Source organism: Falco peregrinus, chromosome 9 (genome assembly GCF_023634155.1).
Source record: "Falco peregrinus isolate bFalPer1 chromosome 9, bFalPer1.pri, whole genome shotgun sequence".
Classification (NCBI taxonomy): domain Eukaryota; kingdom Metazoa; phylum Chordata; class Aves; order Falconiformes; family Falconidae; genus Falco; species Falco peregrinus.
The window spans coordinates 10,962,368-10,987,565 of record NC_073729.1 but is presented as its reverse complement, the minus strand read 5'-3'; the positions used below and the strand labels follow the sequence as shown (position 1 = coordinate 10,987,565).

At 42.5% G+C, this 25,198-nt stretch overlaps 1 protein-coding gene across 3 annotated transcripts in view; it reads right to left on the bottom strand.

The window, feature by feature from the left end:
* Positions 1-24,900, bottom strand: part of PARVA (parvin alpha) — a 68,761-nt gene extending 43,861 nt beyond the window's left edge. The window contains exons 1-2 of one of the 3 annotated variants that reach the window (XM_055814331.1): positions 24,765-24,900; positions 24,310-24,524 (exon numbers count right to left, since the gene is read on the bottom strand). In XM_055814331.1, coding sequence (XP_055670306.1) covers positions 24,310-24,445 — 136 coding nt within the window. In that variant the 5' untranslated portion in view covers positions 24,446-24,524; positions 24,765-24,900. Of the gene's footprint in view, positions 1-15,422; positions 15,513-24,309; positions 24,579-24,764 lie in introns of those variants that run through there. The other 2 variants (XM_055814330.1, XM_027778398.2) reach the window with 2 other exon arrangements.
* Positions 24,901-25,198: the final 298 nt, after the last annotated feature.

Below are 25,198 nucleotides of genomic sequence, written 5' to 3'. Positions count from 1 at the left end.
TTTTAAAGAGTCTTTAAAAAAATAACAGGAAGAGAATCCGATAGCCTATGCTTCTAGAAACCAATGCTGTCAGAATTAAAAGCACTGCATGGGCAAAAGAAAACACCCTGGATCAATCAAGGCTCAGTGTAGTAAAGGGAAGATGTTGCCTTTAACAGTCAAAGGAATCTACCACCTTGTTAAAAGAGTACCACCCTGCCAACCCACGTTGATAAACAAACAGGAGATTTTCAGTTTCTGGGCCCTCACACGCTAAACCTGTTGGTTTATAATTACAGCTTTCTTTGCTTTGCCAGGGCAGGGGAAAAAGGACAGGCGAGAGGCTGTGCTCCACCACAGTAGCACCTGCATGCAAATGCAGCTATATCAGCTTAGGGGCTCCAAAGGGAACCACTTCCCATAAGTAAATGCAGTTTGACAGCAGCTCCTAATAAGAGGAAGGAAATGAGGGAGAAAAAGAAAAGTGATAGGAGACAAAAGGACTTTATAAAACAGGGCTTTATTGCTTTCATTTGTAGCATTTTCTCTTTGTTCTGCTTAAGCACAGAGCCTTCCAATTCCAGATACTGCACAAAAGAGATACCTGTCTAAAAAAGTTTATTTCAATCTGGAACTGTCTTGCAAGATGCTTCACAAACTCAGCAGCCCATTATCAGGAGTAACAATGAGCTACCTCTAATTAATCTGTTACAGCCTTTGCTTCTGATACCAATCAAATCTATATTAATGGGGAGCTTGTGCTCTCTTGTTACAGCATAAAACGGGCACCGATCTTCTCATGAAGACTTTTGGACCATAAACTGTGTTTGAGGTCAGCGTAGTTGGCTTCTTCCCACTCCCCTTTTTTCAACCAGGATGGAAAAAATATATAATGACGTGCTATTTAGTACCTGGATAAAAATCTACATTCAGGCTGCCTACACCAAGAGACTGAAACCAGTTCAATATGCAGAAATCTCAGTCTAAGGAAATAAAGATTTTAGTAGCTCACAGAGCTCAAATTAAACACTTAAATAGGTAACACTAGATATTTCTCATGCTGCCTCACATTTCTCTATTTATTTTTATCTGCAGGATCAGGCGTGTTAGAGAGGGAGGCCTGGTAAGAATTGCCTCAGCCATCATTCTTGGTTACTTACATCTGTGGTCAATTTTCCACACTTTCTTCCATAAAAGGTAAACGAGGCACTGTATTTGCAACAGGATAATCTAAACAATATGAACAATGTTACTGTTAAAGACCATCTGGCTCATCAAGCACAGCCCCAGACTTTTAACTCCTTGAATAAAAGTGTGGAACCCCGCAGTCTGGTTTTGGTTGTTGTTTTTTTTATCCAAAATTCATTTTTGAAGAGGGTAAAAGTAGAGTTCTTGGAGACACAAGGGATTCTGAGTGCGAGGAAATTAATTTTTTGTTTTTTATCCCTCTTGTATCTTACACAATCCTGCCTAGAGACAAACACAGACGTCACATTTTTCTACAAAAAAAAGCCCTCTAAAATTTGCTGCAAGAAGCCTCTGTGCGTAAGCAGTTTGTGTGGGGTGGCGTTTCAGAGGGAAGACAAGAGGGTTAAGTATTTCATAACTCACTTCAGCTTAATGGCCTGATCATGTCACTTCTTAAAAGGTAATAAAAGTCAAAGAAGGGTCACCAGGAATTAGAAGGAAAAAAATGGGGAGGGGTAAAGATGATACAACCAAAGAAGGCTTTTGTTAATTTTAGCGACAATTTCTTATCTGTTACATAAATCAACAAGTGGCTGGGCTCCGGGAGAAAAATGTTAAAGCAACGCAGGAACAAAATAACCTGGAAGAGGGCAAGCCGGTAGGGAGAAAACAGAGTGATCCAGAAAGTCCAAAGAGCAGAGGAAGCACTGGAGCTGGCTGTACTCTGCACCAGAAGTCAGATCATGGCTCTGTGCCTCAGTTTCCCCACCCACCCACTCACAGGGGGATTGCTGCCCACAGACAGCACTGCCAGGATCCACTGCAGCTCTCTGAAGCACTATGAAATAATAATGCGGCAGCATGCCCTGTGCCTTGCAGCAAAACAGCTCCACAGACGTACAGAAGTTAAATATCTCATACATTTAAAAGGCTATGGACTTCAAAACACACTTGCTTTTGAACTGAGCAACAGATAGAATTAAATCTTGTCACTGGTCTTTGTTCAGTTGTCTCTCAGCTCTGACTCTATGATTACTGTGCACAGAGCGGGTTAAACAGCTCCGTGGTCCCATAAGTGCTGGCTGTAGCAGAGGGCAGGGTTTTGGTCCTCAAGAGGTTTGTTTTATTCTCCAAATAAGTTTTAATGGCATTATAAAAAAAAAAAAAACAACACACACCAAAAAAACCAGCCAACTGTTTTGTTGAAATACTTCAATGCTTTTTATTTAATTTCTAAAAATACTTTTGGAAGGCAAAGCAAAGAAAATGAATTAGAGCATAGTTGGAGTTTTTTCTTTTTGGGTAAACACAAAAATTAATTTTCATATTCATTGGTTCCTTGCTTGAAATTCTGCATCTTGATTTAACCAGAAACATCATCCTAACTGGTTTCTAGGTAGAGCACACACATGACTGAACCTTCCCCTACAGTAAGTTCTTCCAGCCACTCCCAGAAACATGTGCCCACAACCCTTTTTCAAAGTCTACTCTAATTTGGATCTAGTTTTCATTGAAGCTGTTATATCATAAGCCCACTGCAATATGTATCGACATACATATGCTAAATTCTTAGCTTACAAAATCTTTAAGATGCAAGCAGGGCTTTTTTTTAAAAAAAGAAATTGCATTTAATACATGCTCATGACTCATCAATTAAAAAAAAGCAGTGTTACAGTAAGCAAGATAGGTCAGGCAGTTTTATGATTAATGGGGTCAACAAGTTAGAATTCATATTTAAAGCTTCAGCTGCTCACACTGAAACAATTAACCCTATCTACCAAGCACTGACTATACACCAGCCAAAAAAAAACCATGGAAAATTTCAGAAAGAATTTTCTTTCTGATAATTATGCAATAGCCTATCACAAAACACTTATTTTGGTGTGTGTTCCTCCCCCTCAAAAAAAACCCAAAAACTTTCTCCAATTTATCAAGAGATTTTCTGGGTGTAACTTTTCCACAAGAGATCTAGATTTTAAGTATGAGATGTCAGAGTACAATGTGTAAACTAAACGTGCCCCAGTGGCTATTTTGCTGCAGAAGCGTCCTGTTTTCTGCTGTACCAACTTAAACTCCCTTTCCTCATACTAAAGCTAATATTAGGATTTTGAAAATGAAAACAGAAGTCATTTGATCAACAAGGAGTCTCTTGCCGAAACCTCCTGTATGTTAATGACAACATCAGTTATGAAAGCATCTGCCAATTACACTGTAACTCCAAGAATAATCATTCATATTTTAAAATTATTTTTCTGCTAACTTGACTGAGTGCTCATGATAGCAAGCATCAAATGCTCTGTAAGCAACTCTTGGATTTTAATTAAGAGCATTCCACAGGAATAATACTAACACGTGCTGAGTGATAAGCGTATCTGTGCTAACACTGTTCTGTAAAGCCTTAAATTACATGCTTCAGTGCGTTAGATTTAAATCCTAGAAGACATTGGCACCAATTGCTGGGATTACAACTTTCAATTAAACCTAGAACTAAATTACTGGATTTCAAACCAGTTCTTTAAGCCACACCTGTCTGCTAAGCCTTTCACCACATTCACACTTAATAATCCTTCACATTTTTCATCTAGAAAGCTCAAATAGTCTTTCAAATTGATTCCCTGACACGGCTCCATTTCACATATCTGGAAACTGAGGCACACAATAATTAAATATCCAAACCTAACACAGGAACCTGTGCCATGTCCACCGCTTTTGAAAAGGGTGATTGCACTTTCTTCCCAAAGTTGTTGCTCATTCTTACTCCCACATGATCATCATCTCTTGCACAAACATTCACATGGCCTTATGATAAATCACATCAGGAAAGAGTTTCGGATTAAAACCAACCAACCAGTCAACAAAACAAGGCTAGTTTTAACCTGTGCCAGCTCCCAATCTCATTCCCTCCACAGCTGCGCAAATTCTTGAATTGTCTCAAGGCAGGAGACACCCCAGGGGTTACAATCAGAGTTGGACTCCCACCTTTCAGTCTGCTTGTAAGATTCATGAAACTACAGCATTAATGCTAGAACTTTCTAAAATCCTGCTGTGCACATGAAAACACGCCCACTCCGGATCACAGGATCACTCAGCAGAGAAGGTGAAGAGGGAGTGTGCACTCAGAAAACCAGAAAATACAACCGCTCTAATGGATGGGTCTTCAGAAAGCTCATGGTAAAACTGAGAAACTCCTAATGTAGCATACTGAAGGTACCAAAAACTTCACATGGTCAGAGGCCAAACAGGAAAATTCACCCAAGGAAATACTTGGAGACAGGTTTAACAAACGTACATAAAAAGAGTTGCCAATGACAAATCGTTGGAGGCTGGCAGAGCATTCTGAAAAGCCATCATATGCGTCTCATACTTGTCTACAGCTGTACATCTCTGGCCAGCAAGTGCTTGCCTGTTTCTAGGTTAACCAGCAGATAGAAGAGAGATAGTTGCTATTTATAAAAAAAAAAAGCTTATGAAGTGAAATACTAAATTAAAAAAAGAAATAAAAATCTATCATTCCTATTTAGATTACAAACATTAGAAAACTGTCAGATACTTATACCCACTGGTGTAATTCAGCTTTTCTTTCAAGACCTGAAATGGTAAGATATACCTGGAACCTTTAGATGGTCTTCTCCAATGAAACACCCAGAGGAAATACCTACCCTTTTGGGGGCAAAGGGAACAGAAATTGCACTCTGGTCCATACATGTAAATTAATACATTTGAGTCTGTAGCCATTATTTAGGAGGCATGCTCTTAGGTGGGCACATTCCAGGTTGGGATTTTCAAAGCTAAATAGTAGACTTGGCAACAGAATGTCATATTGAGTCAACACAGCCAAATTCCCTAGCTGGCTTTGAAAACCTCAGTCATGTTTCCATCTAACTGAAGAAAAAAGAAAGAAGGAAGAAAAAAAAAAAATCCCAAAAATACAAATGCTTTCCTCCTGATCCAGGACTATTCTCTGTTTGCAAAAGTGGTTAATTGCTTTTCTAAATAATGTTAAGCTTACTCAGACAAAATCTCACCAAGAAACATTTGGCCAACTTCATATGAATTTCATATGGCAACATACTCAAATTTTCTTAAAACCTCATGCCCATACCCTTGGCCAAGCCACAGCTGAAGAGCTGCATGGATGCTGTGCGTGGTGGAAAAGCAGCAGAGACACAGGGGAGAGCTCTGCACACGCACTTTCACACCTGGAGTACTGTGCCCAGTTCTGGAGTCTCCCATCCATATGTCAAGAGACATATGGAGCTACTGAAGAGAGTCCAGTGAAGGGCCACAAAGGTGATTAATGGCCTGGAGCATCTCTCATGAGAGGCTGAGCAAGCTGGGACTGTTTAGCCTAGAGAAGAGAAGGCTCAGGGGGATCGTATCAATGTGCACAAGTAACGGAGGGGAGGCTGTAAAAAAGGCAGAGCCAGCCTTTCCTCAGCAGTACCCGGTGACGGGACCAGAAGTAATGGGCACAAACCAAAACAACAGGAACTTCTGTCTGAGCATCAGGAAAAACATTTTTACTGTGAGTGTGACCAAGCATCGGCATAGGCTGCCAGTTTGTAGTGTTCATCCTTGGAGATATTTAAAATCCATCTGGACACACTAGCTCTAGGCCCTGCTTGGGCAGGGGGGTTGGACCAGGTGACCTCCAGAGGCCCCTTCCAACCTCAGCCATCCTGTAGTTCTGACTCCAGGCACATTGATCTTTGTGGCTCAGCAACGACACTGCCACGAGCAATTGCGAGTGGATGGAGACACACCACCCACCTCCCATCACACTGCCTGTATGAACCCAAAGTCCCAAGGCCAAGGTTCTAGTACACATAGTGATCCTCCAACTCAGAAATGCTCAGAAGGTTCAACCATTGATACAAATCAGAGACCACCTGCTCACTGCAATAGCACAGGATTGAGCAGAGAATCCAGCAGGCCATGCATGCCCTCAACCACTCTTTACACAAACAGACATCAAGTAACTCACGTTAAGGAAATCTAAGCCATGTGCATATACAGGAACGTCTCACTCTTTTCTTGAATTTCCACAAAGAGTTAGGTTCATCCTGTAACCTGGTAAAAAGTGGTATTGCACAAATATGCTCTGGGCACAGGATCTGTTACAAAGCAAAACTGTTGAGAATTATTTTGTCTTTTCTCTTATCTGATGTTTGATGTATTAATTACGTACATTGAAATCCTTGTGCACACCAGAAAGTAAATTGCTTGTGTACTTTGAGATGAAACTGTGAAGCTAACATGTATAACTTCTGAATAAAGAAACTATCTTCTCCTTTTCTGGAGACTTACATCACAAAAGTGGGTGGTTGCTTTCTGCAGATGAAATCCCTGAAACTGCACATTCTAGCCCATACTCTGTAGTAACTGATGTGAAGCAAAAATAAAAACACTTGGGCTGCTGCTTCTTCTGCAAAGATTTCAACGACAGTCATGACAATGTATGCTAACACTTTTAAAGGCTGACGAACTGAAAGACAAGGAGGACTCTCCTAAACATAGAATCCTCTACAGTGCCTGGATGAAACAACTGAAGAGAACTGCTGCAGCTGATTGTACTGTCTTTAGGTTTTGGCATTCATTATTTAAGTTCAGTGGAAACTGTTCAGCCTTGAAGTAGACTGACTCATGCACTTTTAACTTCCAATTTCCTGCAAACGATCCATTAGTTTTTGGCAGGTTTCACACTGCACAGTACTTCCATGAAAAGGGCAGCTCCCAAACTCTTTCGATTTCAACAGTGTTTTTTGTAACAGAGTTTAATGAACGTAGAATTTGTATTCATGCCCATACAAAGCTGAATGTGATCCCTACCCGAAGATATACAACACACTTATCGAAGGTAAATGAATGACTTTGTTCCTAAATGTTCTCTTCAAATGTACTTGTTGGGACAAATCCTACTGGGCTATACTATACTCTCCATATGAAGCAGTGGGCATTTATCAGAAAACAGAAGCTGGGTTTAGATGTACAATTTTAAGTTTTTTCTGACAAGTAAAAAAAAAAAATAATTTCATATTACCTACACTTCTCCCAAGAGTGCACTACCTACTCCTATGCTTCTCTGGGTTTACAACAGCTGAAGTGAGCCACTTGATAACTAAATGCTAATTCCATGGTCTGCAACTACAATAGTTTTTAAATGTAACATTCCCTTCAAATATTTTGTCACCAAGTGGTATCTGAAATATGTCAGTAACTCAAAATGGAAAATAACTGTGGTCACTCCAACGCCACCATTTGGTAACTGTAGATAAATGTGGTCTAGTAAATGGTGGACAGTAAAATTACTTTTCTTCCATCCCCAGGATATAATTATTTAAAAATATGAAAAGAAACGAAAGCATCAACATATATGTGAATACAGCTTTCAAAGTACTTGGTTGGATTCCAAATCAGTATGTGCTCCAATTCAACTGAGATAGTAGAAAAGCTTTCCCCCCTAGATTTATTTTTTTTAAAATTTGTGCACCTTGCAGAGCGTGGGGCTGAAGTCTTGCATTTATCCACGCTCTAAGAATGCTACAGTAAACAGCCACACAGATTTCCTCACCTCACCATGTAGATCAAAACTCGATCTACACAAGGCAACCACAGCTTGCAGAGTTTTCATGTTCATTCAGTTCCCCAGCCCTCTCTCCTGGGACTGTCAGCAAGCACAGATTATTAACAGAGATTTTCAAGACTCTAATCTTTGTAAGAACTGACCCAATCTCATTCAAATAATTTTACTTAATTGATACAGCCATCAAATGGCAGTCAATTTTTGGCCACTATGGGAAAGTTTAGATCTGACAAAGTAGGCAAGATGGTCTAGTTGCAAAAGAGTTTTGCAAAATAGAAGCAAGCCCGATTCAAAAAGCAGGTGCTGATTTCCCAGACTCCTTTCCAAAGGAGGTTATAATAATAATTACCTACTGCAGAGGGTTACTTTACTTTCGGCACAAGCAATGTGGCATTCGATGTTTCATGGTAACGCTAAGTTTGCCTTATTTTCTTGGTATGTAAGTTATTCTCCACTTCAGAAAGAACTCTCCTACCTTGCTGAAACCACTAGGAAGTATCCCCAAGGACCGGTTAAATGCTCAAACTAGCATAACCTAACCTCTTTCCTTCTTTCTTTAATGGATTCTAATTTCCCTATTTTTTTTAAATGTGTGACTTCTTGCAGCTATGCCTAAGGTTCAGTCTGACAGATCCTGTTCATGCTTTCGACTACATTTTCAAGCCTTAACGTAGTATGTGCCTGATTTAGTCCTTAAGCTCTGCACACTCTGACTTGATCCATGTACGCACCTCTTTGAGCACATGAATGGTTTCTTGACTTGTCTACTTGACTTGTCTACTTGCATGCTTATTGTTAAGCAAGGCATTAAGTGGTTTGTCAGCCTGATCCCAAGTGCTTAGCATCTGAACAGCATGAATTTTTACTCGGTTGAGTAAGAAAACCTTTCCCAGAGCTTCATCTCTCTATCCATGCTAACTGCCTACAGATGACTCTACTTCCCTGACAAAAGAATAAAATTTACAGACATTCTTATCTCTCTGGGATTTATTACTGAAACTAGAGACCAATGGTTTGAACTGGGGAAAGAAATGAAGCAGAGCTGGTATACTAGTCATCTAGGGGTTAAGCTAATTTGTTAGTGCCCTTGCTGTTTCTTGCCATCGGCCACTATGCATCCAGTCTTCAAATTCTGAAAAGAACACCGACCTTTAATCTGTGGTATTAGTTCCTTTGACAAAATGGAAGATTATGTCTTTTTCCCACAAGCCTTCATGCGAAGCTTAGCCAGCTTCCATCTGGTCTGGCTAATTAAATGTAAGTTAACATTAAGTTAAGAGCCAGCTCCAGCCCACAGATCTTCTACTCTGCAACTGCAGATTTATTAATTGGCCAAACTATTTGAGTATTTAATTCCAATTTTTGATTACTTCTATTTTCTTCACATTCTCATGAAAACAGGGAAATGTTTTTGAAGACATATTTGCATAATTTCAGCTCAGAAATACAAAACATTAAGACATGCTAATAAGATTCTGAGCAGCCATAAAATTGTCAGGTTTTTTTCTTCTGTATTTGACATGTTAATAAAGCGCCATCATAACAGTGCGAAGGATCTGCCTATTATGCACAAGATGTGGAATCACTGGAGCTGTACACTTTTGAGCTGGCCGTGACCCACAATCTGGCCCTATATGTACTAAAACTTGAGCCAGTTGTTGTATTCCTTATTCAGTCAAAACCTTCTTTGACCTTAATGGGCTTTCTGTCTGAATGAAGAACAAAGGCATGAGATCTAATACGGGGAGTTCCTAATTGTAATCATGCCCACAGCTAACTTCTGATAAAATTTGTTTGTAAAACTGAAAATACAGATGATCTACTAAGTCAAAATGGTACTTTGCACTATTTTATTTTTAATACTAACTCTGTGTAGTTCTTGTACCTAATCTGTTTTGCTGTATTTAACATTAGAGAGGAAAACTATAAGCTTCAAGACTTTTAAAATAAATAATGTGGAAAAGTTAGATTTATGAATTTAACACCTGACATTGAGAAAGATTGTTATTAAGCAAAACAGCTTAAACCTCTTAACGAAATCCTTCTTCTCTGGGACAGACGTTAAAATCACATTAAGAAATGCTGGTTTTTCATATATTTATCTAATATAATGCCTGCTGCAACAGTATGTAAAGCATATTTAAAAATGCAAACCCCAGAAAGCTTCTGCCTAGTTCACACAAAAATATTAAAACACCAGATGAGCTGCTGTTAAAAAAAACAACCCCCCATGCCCCCCCCCCCCAAAAAAAAACAACAAAAAAAAAAACACCAAACAGGCCAGTTACCAATTTGTTTCATACAAAAATCTAAACTGTATCAAGACATGAAACAGAGTTAAAAAACCAACAAAAACTGCGAACGGCACAAAGTGCTATCTAATGGACCAAGACTAAACGAATGCTGCTGGTTTCTACTTCTTACCCTACAGAAGTTCATGTAAGTAAATCAACTCAATTCACCTTTTTCTGCCTCAGTTGCCCCAAGCAGATGGTACTGACAAAACAAACATTTCTCCTTTTCTGTCCTCACTCAAAAACTCTCAGGTGTTTAGAAACGCTCAGATGAAGATGTTCTGTGTAATGGCAGACTAATAGCAGCTGTTATTATGTTGGAAATAGAAATGGACAAGTAATTCACTTCTAAGAGACTGAAAACAAAAATGCTTTTGTTACAGAGCAAAAGACCAACAATAGACACAAAGCATTTTTGATTAAGCCTGGTTATAATACAGGGTTTTCTTATCAACTAATTCTGTTCTCTCCTCTATCCATTAAATTTGAATGACCTGCTTGATAAAAACCTTTCTCATAAACCTCTGAATCTCTGTTTTATCCGTTGCCTAGCTTACTTTACATTTCTTCTCTTACTGCACACACCAACTCTTGTTTTCTCCGTAGCTTACCCCGGGAGTGCTGTTCTGTACATGAAGCTGTTACCTTTTACTCGGACAAAAGCAACATAGCTCAGAAGATCTGATAAGATCCACTAGGGTAACTCCTTCAAAAATTAAATGAGACATGCAAAATGCAATCTAAATTTACTAGGTCCTACCCTAAGACTAGGCAGAGTCTTCTCCCAAAGACCCATTAAGATTCAGTTCATATTCAAAATGCCAGACCTGCAACACAGCAAAATGCTGCACTCCATTCTGACACACTTCTAGTCGATTCCTGTGAACCAGTTCCTGGCACTTACTCCACTCACACCAGCTTTCCTCGTGAACTGGAGCCACCTTGTGCCCTATAGAGCACCTGCACCCTGCTGTCCTGTTAAGGAGAAATTTTCTTTACAAAGCACACTGGCATCCTGTGCATGAGACAACTACTCCTAAAAAATATTTATTCGGATCTATGTAAATTGTTTCATTTGTGAGTAACTATTTCAAGTCAGTTAAACATGAAGAAAATAGTAAAGATGCAAGCCAACAGGATGTTGACTATTTTTTTCCAATCCAACCCACCACTGCCATGAGTTTTTAGGAAGTATGGAAGATACTAAGTCACTCTGAACACTCGTGGTATAAGGAGGAACACCACCACTATCTTCCAGCTTATTATCTCTTCTTACCTATAACTGAGAATTATATCAAAGCAGTTATATCAGAATCCAAGACCACAAGCGGCTTCGCTGCATGTTTTATTTTGCAGTAAAACAGTAAAATCTCTTCCTCTTCAGAAATGAATTTGAGTGCACAGCACACGGTCTTAAAAAGGTCAGGCGCTACAGTTCAGATTTGGACTCTAGCCATAAAATTCAAATCCAGCTTTGAAACATCCCCAAAACTCAGAGTTGAATTTTTTTTTGTCTTGTAATAAAATAGGGATTCACATGTATCACATAGATCTGGACATTATTTCCAGAGGCTACTGGGGCAAATTCTGACTCTGAGCCAAATCTACCATATTCATGTCCTTTTATTCTAACAGGATCAGTATCAAATGTGCTGAGGGTATGACAGTACTGAGCCAATACATATCTCCTTCTCAAAGCAAGGGTGATTTTCTTTATTCCAAGTGGGGAGGACAGATGTGATCACACCTTCTAGTAAAATTAATACATATCATTTAAACACAGGACCTGACATTTCTTCTCAAGCCTGAAAAGAGGCCACACAAAAAAACAAGACAAAAAAAACAAACAAAAAACCCCCACCCAAACTCCCCAAAAACACAACACAAAACACCAAACCCTGAACTACATAGTTACAACAAAAACTGTTCTGGGCTTTTACCATTCTTCTTCTTCATGCACCCTGACGACAAGTTAGGCATATCATCTTTTGAATCCAGCACTGCAATACATTATACTGCATTTATTCTGAGCACTCTGACATTATCATTACCTTCTTTTGTGCCCGACAGCAACTGCAGCTCCTATAATGCCATTATTGTAATTAAGAACAATCTGAGCCATTGACAGCATTGCCTCGTTTGCTCTAGAATCCCCTGTGCATTAGTGTTCTTCTAAACCAATATTTCACTATTAATAGTTTGCTGCTTTAGAACTGCCTACAGTTAAAAGAAAAAAAATTATTAGGCCCCAGCCTAACTCAATGGCCAAAGAAGAAACTTGTTAAGAAAAAACAAATTAAAGGCTGTACACTGGCAAACTGTTACGCTTTTCTTTACACACATTGAAAATGGACTCACAGCCTGCCAACCTATTCAGGCCGTTGCCCAGGTGAGGAAGCTTATTTTGGCTTCCTTCAAAAGGACCACCTGTACAGATACAAAAGAAAACATCTCTCTCTTCTCCCACTAAATGTACCCAAGGTACTTCTCTGTCTAAACTCTCCCTTTCATTAATCCAGCTCACAGTTGGATAAGTAGGGCACAGCAATTTCGACATTCTTGTCTGAGAAATTCTGACCTTAACATCCACCCTTGCTGCACACATGCTCTCTAGGCTGCCTGTACCTCTGTCCATCTGTTTGCAAAGCACGATGCCTGCTTGTTTGTCGAGCCAGGAAGGTGGTCCACCATAGCCCTACGATTGCTTAATGCCCAAGTCTTTGACTGGCTGTAATTCCAGGGAAACAATCACGAGCTAAAAAAGTGCAGGTACAACTGGCAGGACAGCGCCAGTGACGTGCATCTCTCAGAAGGTAGGGCCAGAGAGCCCTTGGCCAGACCATGAGAAGCAGCTTACCTTTTCCCTCTGCAGTAACTGAGAAGCCGGAGCATTAAGTTCTAACGTAAAAGAAAGCAGCAGTCATCACCTGCACACTATCTGAAAAGGACGATGTTCAAGTATACCTATTAAACATCGCTATAGGAAAATGACCAAAGAAACATGGCTATTGGAGAAAGCTGGTATCTCCAAGTATAATACAGAAAAACACGTATGAAAAAAATTATTTCCCAACTCCCTTTCTCCATCGCATTTTCAGCATAGTTAACTTCACCTGAATTGTTTGGTTGTGCACTGCTGCAGCCACCAAAGCCGAGAGGCCAGCTCTAATTAGAGCACTTAAAAGTTGTCTTACTGCATTGAAAGCCAGGCAAAAGAGATTTGAGTACTACAGTACAAATACCAAAGATGTAGTGATGGATTTTTCTTTCTTGTGAACACACATTCCATTAAGAAATTATGAACCCTATATTAAAGAAATACTTAGGAAGGTATAATGTTTAGGCTACGTTTGGGATTTTTGATGCTTTCCAAGCTGTTGCAGTATGAGACTGTATTTTCATGTCTGGGAAACCTTTACCAGCCTGGAGATGAACCGCTCTACCACTCTTTTCAGTCCCTGCTCAGAGCTTTTGAAGGGGAAAGTGGTTGCTGACAGTTGTTGCAACCCCTCTCCTACCACCCAGACTGAAATCCCTCTTTTCCAAGCGGAATTTCCTAGGTTTCACTATGAATAATCTCACCCACCACTGGGTCAGTGCCACAGACTGCTCTTCAGTCCACAGGAAGGGAAAAGAACAGAATCAGCTCTATACTAAGCAGAAATCAGAGAGGCAAAAAAATCTTAGCCATGACTACAAATACCGAAAACTACTCACAGAAATATATATTCCAGCTGTCTTCTTTTGCAAAAATAATTATCTGAGAAGAACAAGATGAGTAAGGTACTTCATCAAGCATGGTCCACTACGTGGTACTTAACACAAACATCACTAAAGTAGTCAGAAAGGGAAGCGCAAAGACTAAAAGAAAAGCACAGACCAATGTGCTCCCTTTAATTTTTATATTAAATCCACACACATGATAAGAACATTTTATAGTACCACATGCAATTATTTCACAGGGATTATTACAAAACTAAAAGGAAAGCAGAACATTTGGGAGACTGCAGAGCCTTATTACTTAACCCTGCAATTCTTTAATATTTTGAGTAAGCTCATCACTTGGTTGAACAGTGGCACAGTCTAGAGCCAGGTGCAGGATTCGGGTGAACAGATGGTGGCTAATCTTCCTAACACAGCTCTGCCAACACAACTCACTCTTGACCAGTCACATCCTTGTTTTTCTTTATTTTTCTGGCCCATGGTTTTCTCTGGCCTGAGCACAGGTTGTCAAGGGGTAGTTGCATGGTAGGCTAAAGAGTCACATGAGGCTGCTGATCTGATTTTGCTTTTGGTCCAAGACATCTTCTGTTTGTATTTCAGTCTGGTCACCAAAGTGAATTAATTCACTGGTGCACTCAACACACACACACACACACCCCCAATCCCAAGAGGGACAAGGGTATTCAAACCAAGTAATGTTACCTATTAATAAGTATTAGCACGCTAAACAGAGAATGTATGACAACACGTATAAAGAGCAAGGGTCTGAGTGCCTTGCTACTCAGTGCTCTGAGTACAGCTAAATACTCAAAAGAAGCACAGGAACTACTATGAGCTGGAAAAGGCACGAGGAATACACAGAGAGCAAGCTAAGCCTGCAGCCCCACCCCAGCCCTGCAGCTGGAAGAGCTGCAAGTGATAATATGAATCACTGCAAAGTATCCTGCCTTCCAGCTCATCCTCTCTCACCCAAAAAATGGCATCACACTGCTTTCAGCACAGCACTGACTGCACCTAGTGCAGCGTGAACTCTCCTTTCAAGGGTCACTGCATTTTGGTTTTGGCTGCAGTTTAGCTAAAACAGACCCCATCATTACAGATACAAGTCAACAGCACCTTCTATTTTAACAGTAACTGGTGCAGGGAGAAAAGGGAAGAGGACAGAAGCAGCAGGTGGAAAACCAACAATATTTTAGGGACACCACAACCACTGCTTTTCTGAAGTTCCACTTTGGAAAGAACTGTGCCCCTACAACTGCTGATTTCACCTTCAGTAACATCAGCATTCTGCTGAAAAAGAATGCAGAATCCTGGATTAACAGGAAGCACTGTATCCCAGACACAGTAAAGTAACAGAAGAACTGGACTGTCCTTATCTTCATCTCAGCGAGACAGAGTGCCCAGTATTAAACTATTCAGCAAGGAGGGCATGGTTTAATGGTTGCAGAAAGCATTAAAGAGAGAAAAGAAGAAGTAGGATATATCCTAGAGATTCCGTCCAAAACAGATTCACAGAAGCACAGACCTATACCTACAGGAAGCTGCCTTTAAGGTGAGGGGTTTCAGAAGATGTGCTTGATGATTACAAGCAGTAATCAAACCCAGTGAGAACTTTTCTTCTTGGTCAGAGTCTTGGTCTCTTGGTCTTTTCTTACCTTCAGGGCAGATTCCTTAAATGCTCAGGGAAATGTTAGGAGTTCTAAAATTACAGATTCTCTTGACAGCATGCTCACTTTTACTGAAGATAAAAATGTGAACTTCATATTTACTTTCTTCTACAGCTTCACTTGGTCATATCCACCTTCATGCTGAAAACTGGATGCATGTTTTTATGAGCCTGATATCAGGGAGAGCATGTTTTAAATCTGGAGATGTAAAGAAAAAATTAACATTGAAAAAAGGGTACATCAGTCTGAGCTGCTCTCTAGCTGTTCTCTTCTTCTTTCCACAGCTCTGTCCTGTAATTTGGAAGCACTGGAGGCTCTTCAACCACTTGTTTAATGTTGATTTTATTCCACCACTTTAATCTTTTTTACCTTTCATCTAGATAATTGCTATGCATCTAGCCAACTACAGCAGATACAGAAAAGAACTGACAGAGAATGCTGCCACCGTGCCTTCATCACACCTGGCCAGTCACCAGCACAAGCTTGGTGGGCCTGACCAGTCCATCCTCCCTCAGCTGAGATCCTGAACCATCAGACACCCAAATTTTTAGATGATCCCCAGAGGTCCCCTCCCAACCAACCATTAACTATTCCATAATTGTACAGCCCAAGCTTGTCAGCCCCTATGACAGCACGGTCCAGCTGGCAGCTGGTGGCCACCACCCCTTCCCCACAGGTGGGGAACAGCTGCTGTAGCAACAAGCACTGCCAGACCACCAAGCACCCTCATCCTTGCCTGCTCACAGCACCCTAAGGAGCTCAGCAGGGACCACTGCAACCAAGGCAGCACACGGAGAGTGGGGGAGCAGCTGCTGCTCAAGGGGAGAGGAAGGGATGGCCACAGCCTTACCTTGCCAGCAGCCATTCTTCCTCCCCCTGCTCTCCAGCCCTGTCCCTCCTCTCAGCCCAGCAGCACTGGGAAAGCAGCTCCTTTCTGCAGCCAGACCCCTTGCTCTGCTTCTCTGCTCCTCTTCACCGCCCCTTCCTTTAACCCGTGCCACACAAGTTCAGTTTTATCTTGTGTGAAACCTACAGGCTCAGACGATGAAGAAACCGCTCAAATGGGAAAATCACAGGAAATAAAAGGCATGTTTCTGTAGCAGCTGACTTGGCCACATAATCTAAGGCTGCTTTTGGAAGTCAAATGTAAAGAGCGAGTTCAGCGGCTCTATGCCCACACACAGGTAGTCAGAGAATAACAGAATTAATGGCTGTACCAGGTCAGAACAGCAGATCAAAGTTCAGGGTCCTGGCCCCTGGCAGAAATGCATTCTTAACAATAAAAACAAACAGAATTTTCTCCCTTGGTATAAACTTCCTAATAATCGTGAATTTCATAATAGCTATTTCGTGATTTCTGAATCTGAAACGTCTATGATGGCCCACATGATTTGCATGTGGGCTACTACTCTTGTTTTCTTTTTTTTTCATCTAGAATCCACCCTGACCCACCTTTAGTGCCCCCCCCCCCCCCCCCTTAAAATATGTTTCTGGCAGCCAAAACATCCTATAGAGGTAAGTTTCAGAATTTAATCACGCATAGTTAAAAAAAAAAATTCTCATTCTGTATCACTTTAGTTAGTTCAAAAGCAACTGGATATACTTAATGATTGGGGGTGCTCTTGTGGGAACCGGCAGGAGAGCCTGGCTGTGTGTCCTCTTCATAGACATCCTGGCTACTGCATGCCTGGGTCCTCCTGCCTCCAGTGAAACGCCACCACGCATAGGCTCCTTTGCCTCCTTGCTGGCAGCGCTGGTTTCTGCTATTCTCAACACTGTCAGCGCATTTTATGTAGCCTGTATTTTATGATCCCATATGATCCAACTCCTTCACGTATGTATACACATGCTAGGCGACAGGCACATTAAAGCAGGCACTGATATGCTCAGCTCTACCGTGACAGGACACCTCTGGACAGGGACTCAATAACCTGTCCACCAAAAATGCAGGTTATCTGGGATTCTCATGTTCCTACACATTTGATGGCTGCAGGTGAAACACACAGACCAGGCATAACTGTGACTGGGCTCTATATGAATAGTTGGTTAAAACAATTCATTTTTCAAAATAATTTTGGGATTATCTGTGACTTCTGAGATTCAGAAATGCATTCACAGGCAATATTTTCATATCTTCCTCTGAACCAACCAGAGCCAGAGCCTATTGAAAAAGAAAAAAAAAGTCTCTTGAAAGCAAACCCAAAATGCACTAGATAAAATTCCAAACGAGATCATGAGTCTTAGCAAAACTGAAATGCCAGAAATAATGTTAAAATACAGATTACAGGAGGAAAAAAGCCAGAAAAGTATACAAGACATATAGATAAAGAGTCCTAGGTCACAAACTATTGCATGCAGGGGCTCTTCACACTGTTTGTGAAAGTACAGTGCCTAGCATAACAGGACCTGGCCCTCAATTTAGTCACATATAAACAATAACAGATGCTTAACAGTGTCTTACAGATAACACCTAACAGTGCAGATTAATCAGAATAATAACAGAATAATCAGAGTAACAGAAACTTGTTTATTGCAGAGAGCAGCACTTGTGGCAAGAGGAGGCAGAGGCAAGAAGGCAAGAGACAGACAGACCCAAGAGCCATCAAAGGCTACAGCAGTTACCACTTCACCCGTGCAAACCCAGCGCGGCGTGGCTTGACAACTGACAAACACCTTCAAGCACGCTGGAGCTGTGATTTACACATATGCCTGCCCGAGGGTTGCACCTGGAGGGCTACTGCCATCACAGCACAAGCAACAGTTGGGTGTTCCATCTACACTGACAGAAGCATTTCAGAGGCAATTATCTTTCTTTCGACCAAGCAATCCCTTCAACTGTCAGAGCAGAAAGGCCTCCCCAGATATCCCCTGACAATTTGTATTCAAAGCACAGAAATAAAACCCCAGTGCTCTCCTCTTGAGTAGCTCCCCTCCTTTTCATACACTGCAGATGTGCTCAGAAGGCTCACAGCAATGAAATAACAAAGCAGGTGAGCCCTTCCCTCTATTTTTCTTTTCGCTTCCACATTCCTTCCACTTAACAGAAGTATTTTATCTACTTAACAGAACTTGCTCCAAGGTAATAATTATTTCAGTGGTGGTACTAACAGGTTTTGCCCAGCGTCGGCTATGCAGCTGTCTGTGATATGCCTGTGGCAGTACATCAGGGACATGCGAACATGTATATAGGGAAAGATCATATGCACGTTTCAGTTGCTATCCACTAAGATTGGCGGTAAAGAGCATTATGTCAGACATCAAAACCAGCTGTTCAGCTATTCTGATGGCAGAAGGCAGCCCAGGGTCAATGTACGGATACGCTGCAGCAAAAGACAGAAATTCAAAAGTACAGATAGGAGTGACAATAAAGCCTTCCCCATGACATTTCCTTTTCATAGAAAACACTGTATGCCATCTATTGAAGCACCAGTATGAAATTAGCATTCAGTGGCCCATTTTCATTGTTTGCACTACATACTGGCAAACATGATGCAGGAAATATATCAGTTCTTCCTTCAGCTTCATCTGCATTTTAAATACAAGAGCACCAGGTGAGAGCAGTAGAAAAGAAAAAGCCTGCAAAGTATTAAAGGTAGTCTAGAATCTCTTACATGAGAAACAGAGAAGCAAAAAATTCAAAAAGAAGTTGCAGAAACTCCAAAGAAAGTAACTCAAACATGTCAATTAAACTTCAGCAGAACCAAGAAATACACATTTCTTGCATAGTGAAATGCCCACAGCCAGACCAAGGCATGACCTCCCTGTCAGTGATTCACACAGCAAGGTATGTTAGTCGTGGATTCCAGAGAGACAAAATATTTTACTTTAAACACCTGACAAGCCCTCATCATCCTATACTTACTCTTAACTTGTATTTTAATTTATTCTAATTTCATATTATTCTGTGAAATGCATGATGGCCACAAAATAAAGATGAAGAAATTTAAGGTTATTATCAAGAAATAGCAGAATCTATAGTATTTTACACTGTTAACATACTCTTCCCTTATGCATACAGAGAATACAGCCTACTGTGACAAGACATACCAAAATTAAATCAAAACAAGACATACAAAAGAAATAGAAGAAATACTATGAGTGGAAGCTAGAAGAAAATTCATTCCTCCTCCTGCCCACCAATACCAAGTAAACTAGGCAGAGGAGCATTCAAATTAGTGAAATTGATGTCATATCAATCGGAAAAACAACCGAGCCTGTACAATTGCTCTGTACCAAATTCATGGGTCCAAGCTGTCTGTTTCCCACCTGCCCCTTCACAATTTAAGCAATTCTGAACTTTGCTCTCTGCTCCCACGTGTCACAGATTTATTAGCATGTCAGGACCAATTCTTAAGATTCTCCGCTAAGGTAAGCTATTAGGAGAAGAGAGAAATTTCTGTGTCTATATCAATAATTGCCAGGCCAGGAAAATTCAAGGAGGACAATCACCCATGACCTTACTGAACCCACCATGAAAAATTCATAAGATAACACCCCACAACCCCTTTCATCTAAAATGTCATTCGGTTCTCTCCTTGCACATACATAAAGACATGTTTAGGTCACGATGCAGACTACTATGAGGAACTAACAAAAAAATCTAATTTGTGGTTGGTTTTTGCTAACACAATAAGCTCCACCATGCACCTTGACTCCTGCTAGATAAGGACTGGAATCCTCCAGTAGCATATATGGGGTGGCTCAGACTTTGAATGCTTTTCAGAAATGAACGGGATGGAATCTTACTATAAACTACAAATAATTTTTACATACAACAGTTCTGTTGTAAACAGGTCGTCAAATATTTTAGTATTATATCACAATTTTCTCATTAGATAAAAAGCTAATTAATTCCAAACATATTTAACGATTTGTGATTTTTGTGACCTTAACAGGATTTACACAGTATTTAAAGATGCAGCTGCTCACGCTCTCACAGGAAAGACTGAAGTACAATGTTCTAATCCTTGAATTACATCAATGCTGATGAGATACTGTAAATGAAAACCAGGCTAAGACCCTATGTGACACATGACAACGCACAAAAAACTGGGCTCCAAATTTCAGATTTTATGAAATATCCTCTAACATTTAATGAAAATGTATTTTCCAGATTAACGTATGCCTTAACGTATGACTAATCCCTGCTTACATCACGTGTAGTATCTCAAGTAACAGTATCTCAGGTTACTCTGTTTTTGTCAACAGCTTGTAGCGTGATGTTAAGAGAACTAATTTAACTTGTCTAGACTATTCTCATCTTTAACATGGGTGGAAGGTATACTTACCAATGCCAAGAACTCTGAAGGTCATAAGGAAAGGCTTGCTACATATTTTCATATGTATTTATATATATAAATTAATGTTGTTACAGAAAATCCATTTTATATTGTATTACAAACTATTTCTGCTACATCTAAAGCTACATAGGCTTTACTCTCTTTATAAATAATCTACATTACTTTCCACCACAACACCACTTTAGATCCTAATGGATTTTCATTTGGTGGAGCATTGGCACCGACTCTATTGCTGCAATATATAAAAACATCCTTTTGACAACAATCAAAATGCGTGTGGATGGCATAAATACAGTAAGTATAATCACTTATCATCTACAACAGTTACTACACACGTAACACAGACAGTACTGAAACATAATTAGCATACTCCCTTCAAGAGATAAAACATTTTTGCATTATTTAAAACCACCAATTCTTAGACCCTGTGGTAAAATACCGAAGTGGATCAGTAAGTTTCTGTACTCCATGTAAGAGCAAAAGTTATACCAACTGAAGACAGGGAAATTTTCAGTGTTCCCTCACTTATCATAAGCGCACCAAGCCCCACTGACTTTCTTGACCTATCACTAAGCTGCAAGACCCAGATATGCTCCTGAGTTTTTGATTCCAGGTGTGCACCCTGAGCATGGCCTGGCTTAACACAAACAGAGGGGCATGCAGCAGAGGAACAAAACAGGACTGTGTGTGCTCTAGTAGCCCCTTGGTAGCCCCTGAGGGCATGCAGGCTGGAAAAAAACACCCCACAGTAGCTCTAGCCATGTCTATAACACTTGATCAGGAGACTGGGATGACAGAGGCTACTTCTGCATAGCCTACATGTATCTAGAAGAATACTTTTTCTACTGCCCATACATTAAAGCTAACAATAAATTGGAATAACCAGACTTGCTGCCTCATGAAGAAATACTGACGCAAGTGATATCCAGAAGGTGGATTTACTCTACTGGAAGATTAAAATCGCAAAGCACAAGACTAAGAAGGTAAAAGGGGAAATGAATACCCTGAACAGAAAAAAAACCAGTTTTATTTCTGAAGAGTTACTAACAGTGCATTGTATTTATAGAGACCATACGTGATTAGAGAGCAACATCCACAACAAAACAGGGTAGACATCTATATCAGACCAACAAACTGGATTAGAGAACAGATCTTGATGTTCGACAAAAAATACGAAGCAAGAGTGAAGGTGCCATCCAAGAGTACTTCATTCTAGTTTACAAAAGCTGAAGGTCTAAACATGGCCAGTAGAAAAACCAGTATTTTTTTTCAAATGCCTATGGCTTATACTTGAACATTTTCTAATATATTATGTTGTGTTACAGTTGAATAACTGCCTGCACTCCTACGACCAAGACCTGTCTCTACAGAACACTTGCCACCAGATACGTTGATTAAAGCAAGGGGGGGCGGGTCAAGGAACAGAGCCTAGATGAAGAAGCAACCTGACCTCCTATGAGAATTTCCCAGCTGGACTTCAAATACACCTGGAGCCCCACAAACTGTGGCAGCACAACTTAAGATGGAACCCATGTGTGTCACAGCCTGCAAGAAACAAGGTGGCTCATTAATAGTTTGCAAGCCCATATTTATTTGCAGTGGAGGAAAGATTAGGAAATGTGAAGAGGACAGGTTTCACATAAGGATTTAGCAGCTTTGAAGCCATCTGAATCTGCCAAAAGTAAACAAACAAAAAAGGAAAAGAGTGTAGGAACAATCTTGCCTCTATACTGCTTCCACTAAAGAAACATGACAAATACACACAGAAGTATGAAGGATGTTAAGGTGAATTTAATAAAATACTTTTTCTTCCATCAGCAAATAACAAACTCCTCACAAACTTAAAAATTTCTCCAAACCACTGTTCTTATTTAAATAACTTTAGAAAATTGGGAAACACAAAAGACAGGGTCAACACTAATGTTACTACAAAATTTCAAAAGGGTAAATATCAACATGATGAGACAATGAAACGGCAGGCGCAAGCTTTAGTCAATAAATTTAATACAGACATACAAGTAATGAGAAGAAATATGATTTCACAGAATATACATTTCTGTAAGATTAGAAGATTGTGGACAAAAGTAGCTGTTGTCTCTAACAGTTTGCTGGAGATTTCTGACTTAATGTCTGTCGCTAAGGAAAACAGCATTGTTTAATAATAATAAATAATAACAATGGACATACAAATCCACTACAAATAAGATAAACTCAAGATCTCTAAACACACCTACAACAGACTCATCACAGAAAATTGTTGCTAGTTCAATGCTGCCTCAATGCACAAATACCCTAACAGAATAATATAACAAAGTGGGTAACTAATAATGTCTGCCGTTAATGTACTATTTCACCAATTTCTAGGCCATCTCCAATGACCAGAAAAAGCCAAATAAAGTGAGCACAATCGTGCAACGTGTTTTAATTGAAAAGCATGACCATGCACCTCAGAAAAATGACATAACAGCTACAGAATGAGGGGCCATACTCGCCAAGGGTGTGTGATCCTTGCCATCCACACTGGTGCTATGCTGAAATACCATGCTGGGTTTTGTTACCCACATATACATTCAATGCCAGGGTCTGCTGAACGCAACACCCTTCTTAGCACTTGCAAGCAATGAATGGTGCCTGGAAAAGTGTCGTGAAGCGACTGTTACTTTTGCTCTATTTGCACTGTACTTAAATTAACATCAGCCATGAAAACAACGGGTGAGCGAGGTTAAATTCCAATTCTCTGTCTCATGGGATTTTAAATAGGCAAATTCAGTAAGGGGTGGCCATTAGTTCGCGTGTATGAACAAAGAACCAGACTGTCCCTCGGTATCCTACAAAGGTCGACTGTCACGCGGCGAAGGGTGTTGCTCGGTATGAGAATAACCGAGCTCGGTTTTAAGCCTCTGAGGAACGATCGCCATTGCAAGCAGCACACCGGCTGCGTGCATTACGCCGGTCTCTCGGAGCAACGCGCGCACCGACACAAAGCAACACATCACGGGTCCAAGAGGCTTCGAGCGCCAAGCGCCGGGAGCTTCGCACCGCGTCCCCCGAGGCGGCAGCTCCCGCCGGGCCGCCAGGCGGGCCCGCCCCGGGCCGCTGAGGCGCTGGGGCCCGCAGGCCGCCGCCGCCCTCTCCCGCCCAGCGCCTCACTACCGCGGGGACGCGCCGCCGCCCGGCCGGGCCCGCCGCTCCGCGCCGCCCTGCCCCTCCGGGCCCGGCCCCGGCCCGCCGCGACGCGCCGGCTGGGCGCCGCCCGCCACACGGGGGGCACCGCGCCGCCGGCCCCAGCCCCGCGGCTCCCCCGCCCGTCGCCGCCGGCACAGCCCGCCCCGGCGGGGCCCTTGGCAGCGGGGCGGGGGCAGCGGGGAGCGGCGGCGGGGCCCCCGCCCGGTCCCGGGACGCCGCGGGGACACGGCGGCGCGCTCCTCCCTCGCCGCCCGCCTGCCCACCCCACCCCGCGCCCTTCCCCAGTCAGCCCCTTCCTCCCGCTCCCCGGAGCCTTTCCCGCTCCCCCTGTCTCCTCCCCCCCCATTTCAAGGTAACTCCCAGGAAACGAGCAAACCTGCAATTTTTACCTTCTTTGGCTTTTTTCCTCCTCGCCAGCGTGCCGCCCAGCTTGCCCAGGAAGGAGTCATCTTTCTTTCTGGATGGGGGCGACTTAGGGGTGGGGGACTTGGGGGAAGAGGGGGACTTCTGAGGGGAGGTCGCCATGATGGCCCAGCCGCCGCCGGCGCTCGGGGATGGAGGAGCCGGTCCGAGGCCCCGGTGCCGTGGGAGGCTGCTCCCGGCTCTGAACGGAAGCGGAATTATTTCAGGCATTTGAGGCAGCTCCCGCTCCGCTCTCCCGGCTCCCCCGCTCCTTCCCTCCCTCCCGCCCGCCCTCCCGCCGGGGAGGGCCCGCTCCCGCGCACGGCTCCCGCCGGCCCCCCCTCACCCCGCGCCCCCCGCCGCCTCAGCCCCTTCCCCAGCCCGCTGCCGCCCCCCCCCCCCCGCTCAGCGCCCCCCTCCTCAGCCCGGCGTTCGCCCCTACCTGCCCGCCTCGGGGGTCCCGCCGCGGGTGCCCCGTTCCACCTGCCTGCGGCACCCGGCGCCTCAGGCTCGGGGCAGGGCGGCGGGGCCCGCGCTGAGGGGCAGGGCAGGGCAGGGCAGGCCTCGCCCGCGGCCCCTCCGCCCGCCTCGGGCCGGGGCTCACCCGCACCGCTGTGGGTGACCACAGGCAGGAGGGTGCTGGCTGGCGGCACACACGGGTACCACCACAAGGTAAAGGCGCGTATAGAAAGGCAGGACCGGGGCTCAGGCAGCTCGGTGCATCCGTGACTGCTGGTGCATGAAGGCTCCCGGCGGATTTGAGGGTGCTCAGGCGGCGGGGGAGGCTCAGGGGGACCTTACTGCTCCCTGCATCTCCCTGACAGGGGCTGTAGGCGGGTGGGGGTCGGTCTCTTCTCCCAGGTAACAAGCGACAGG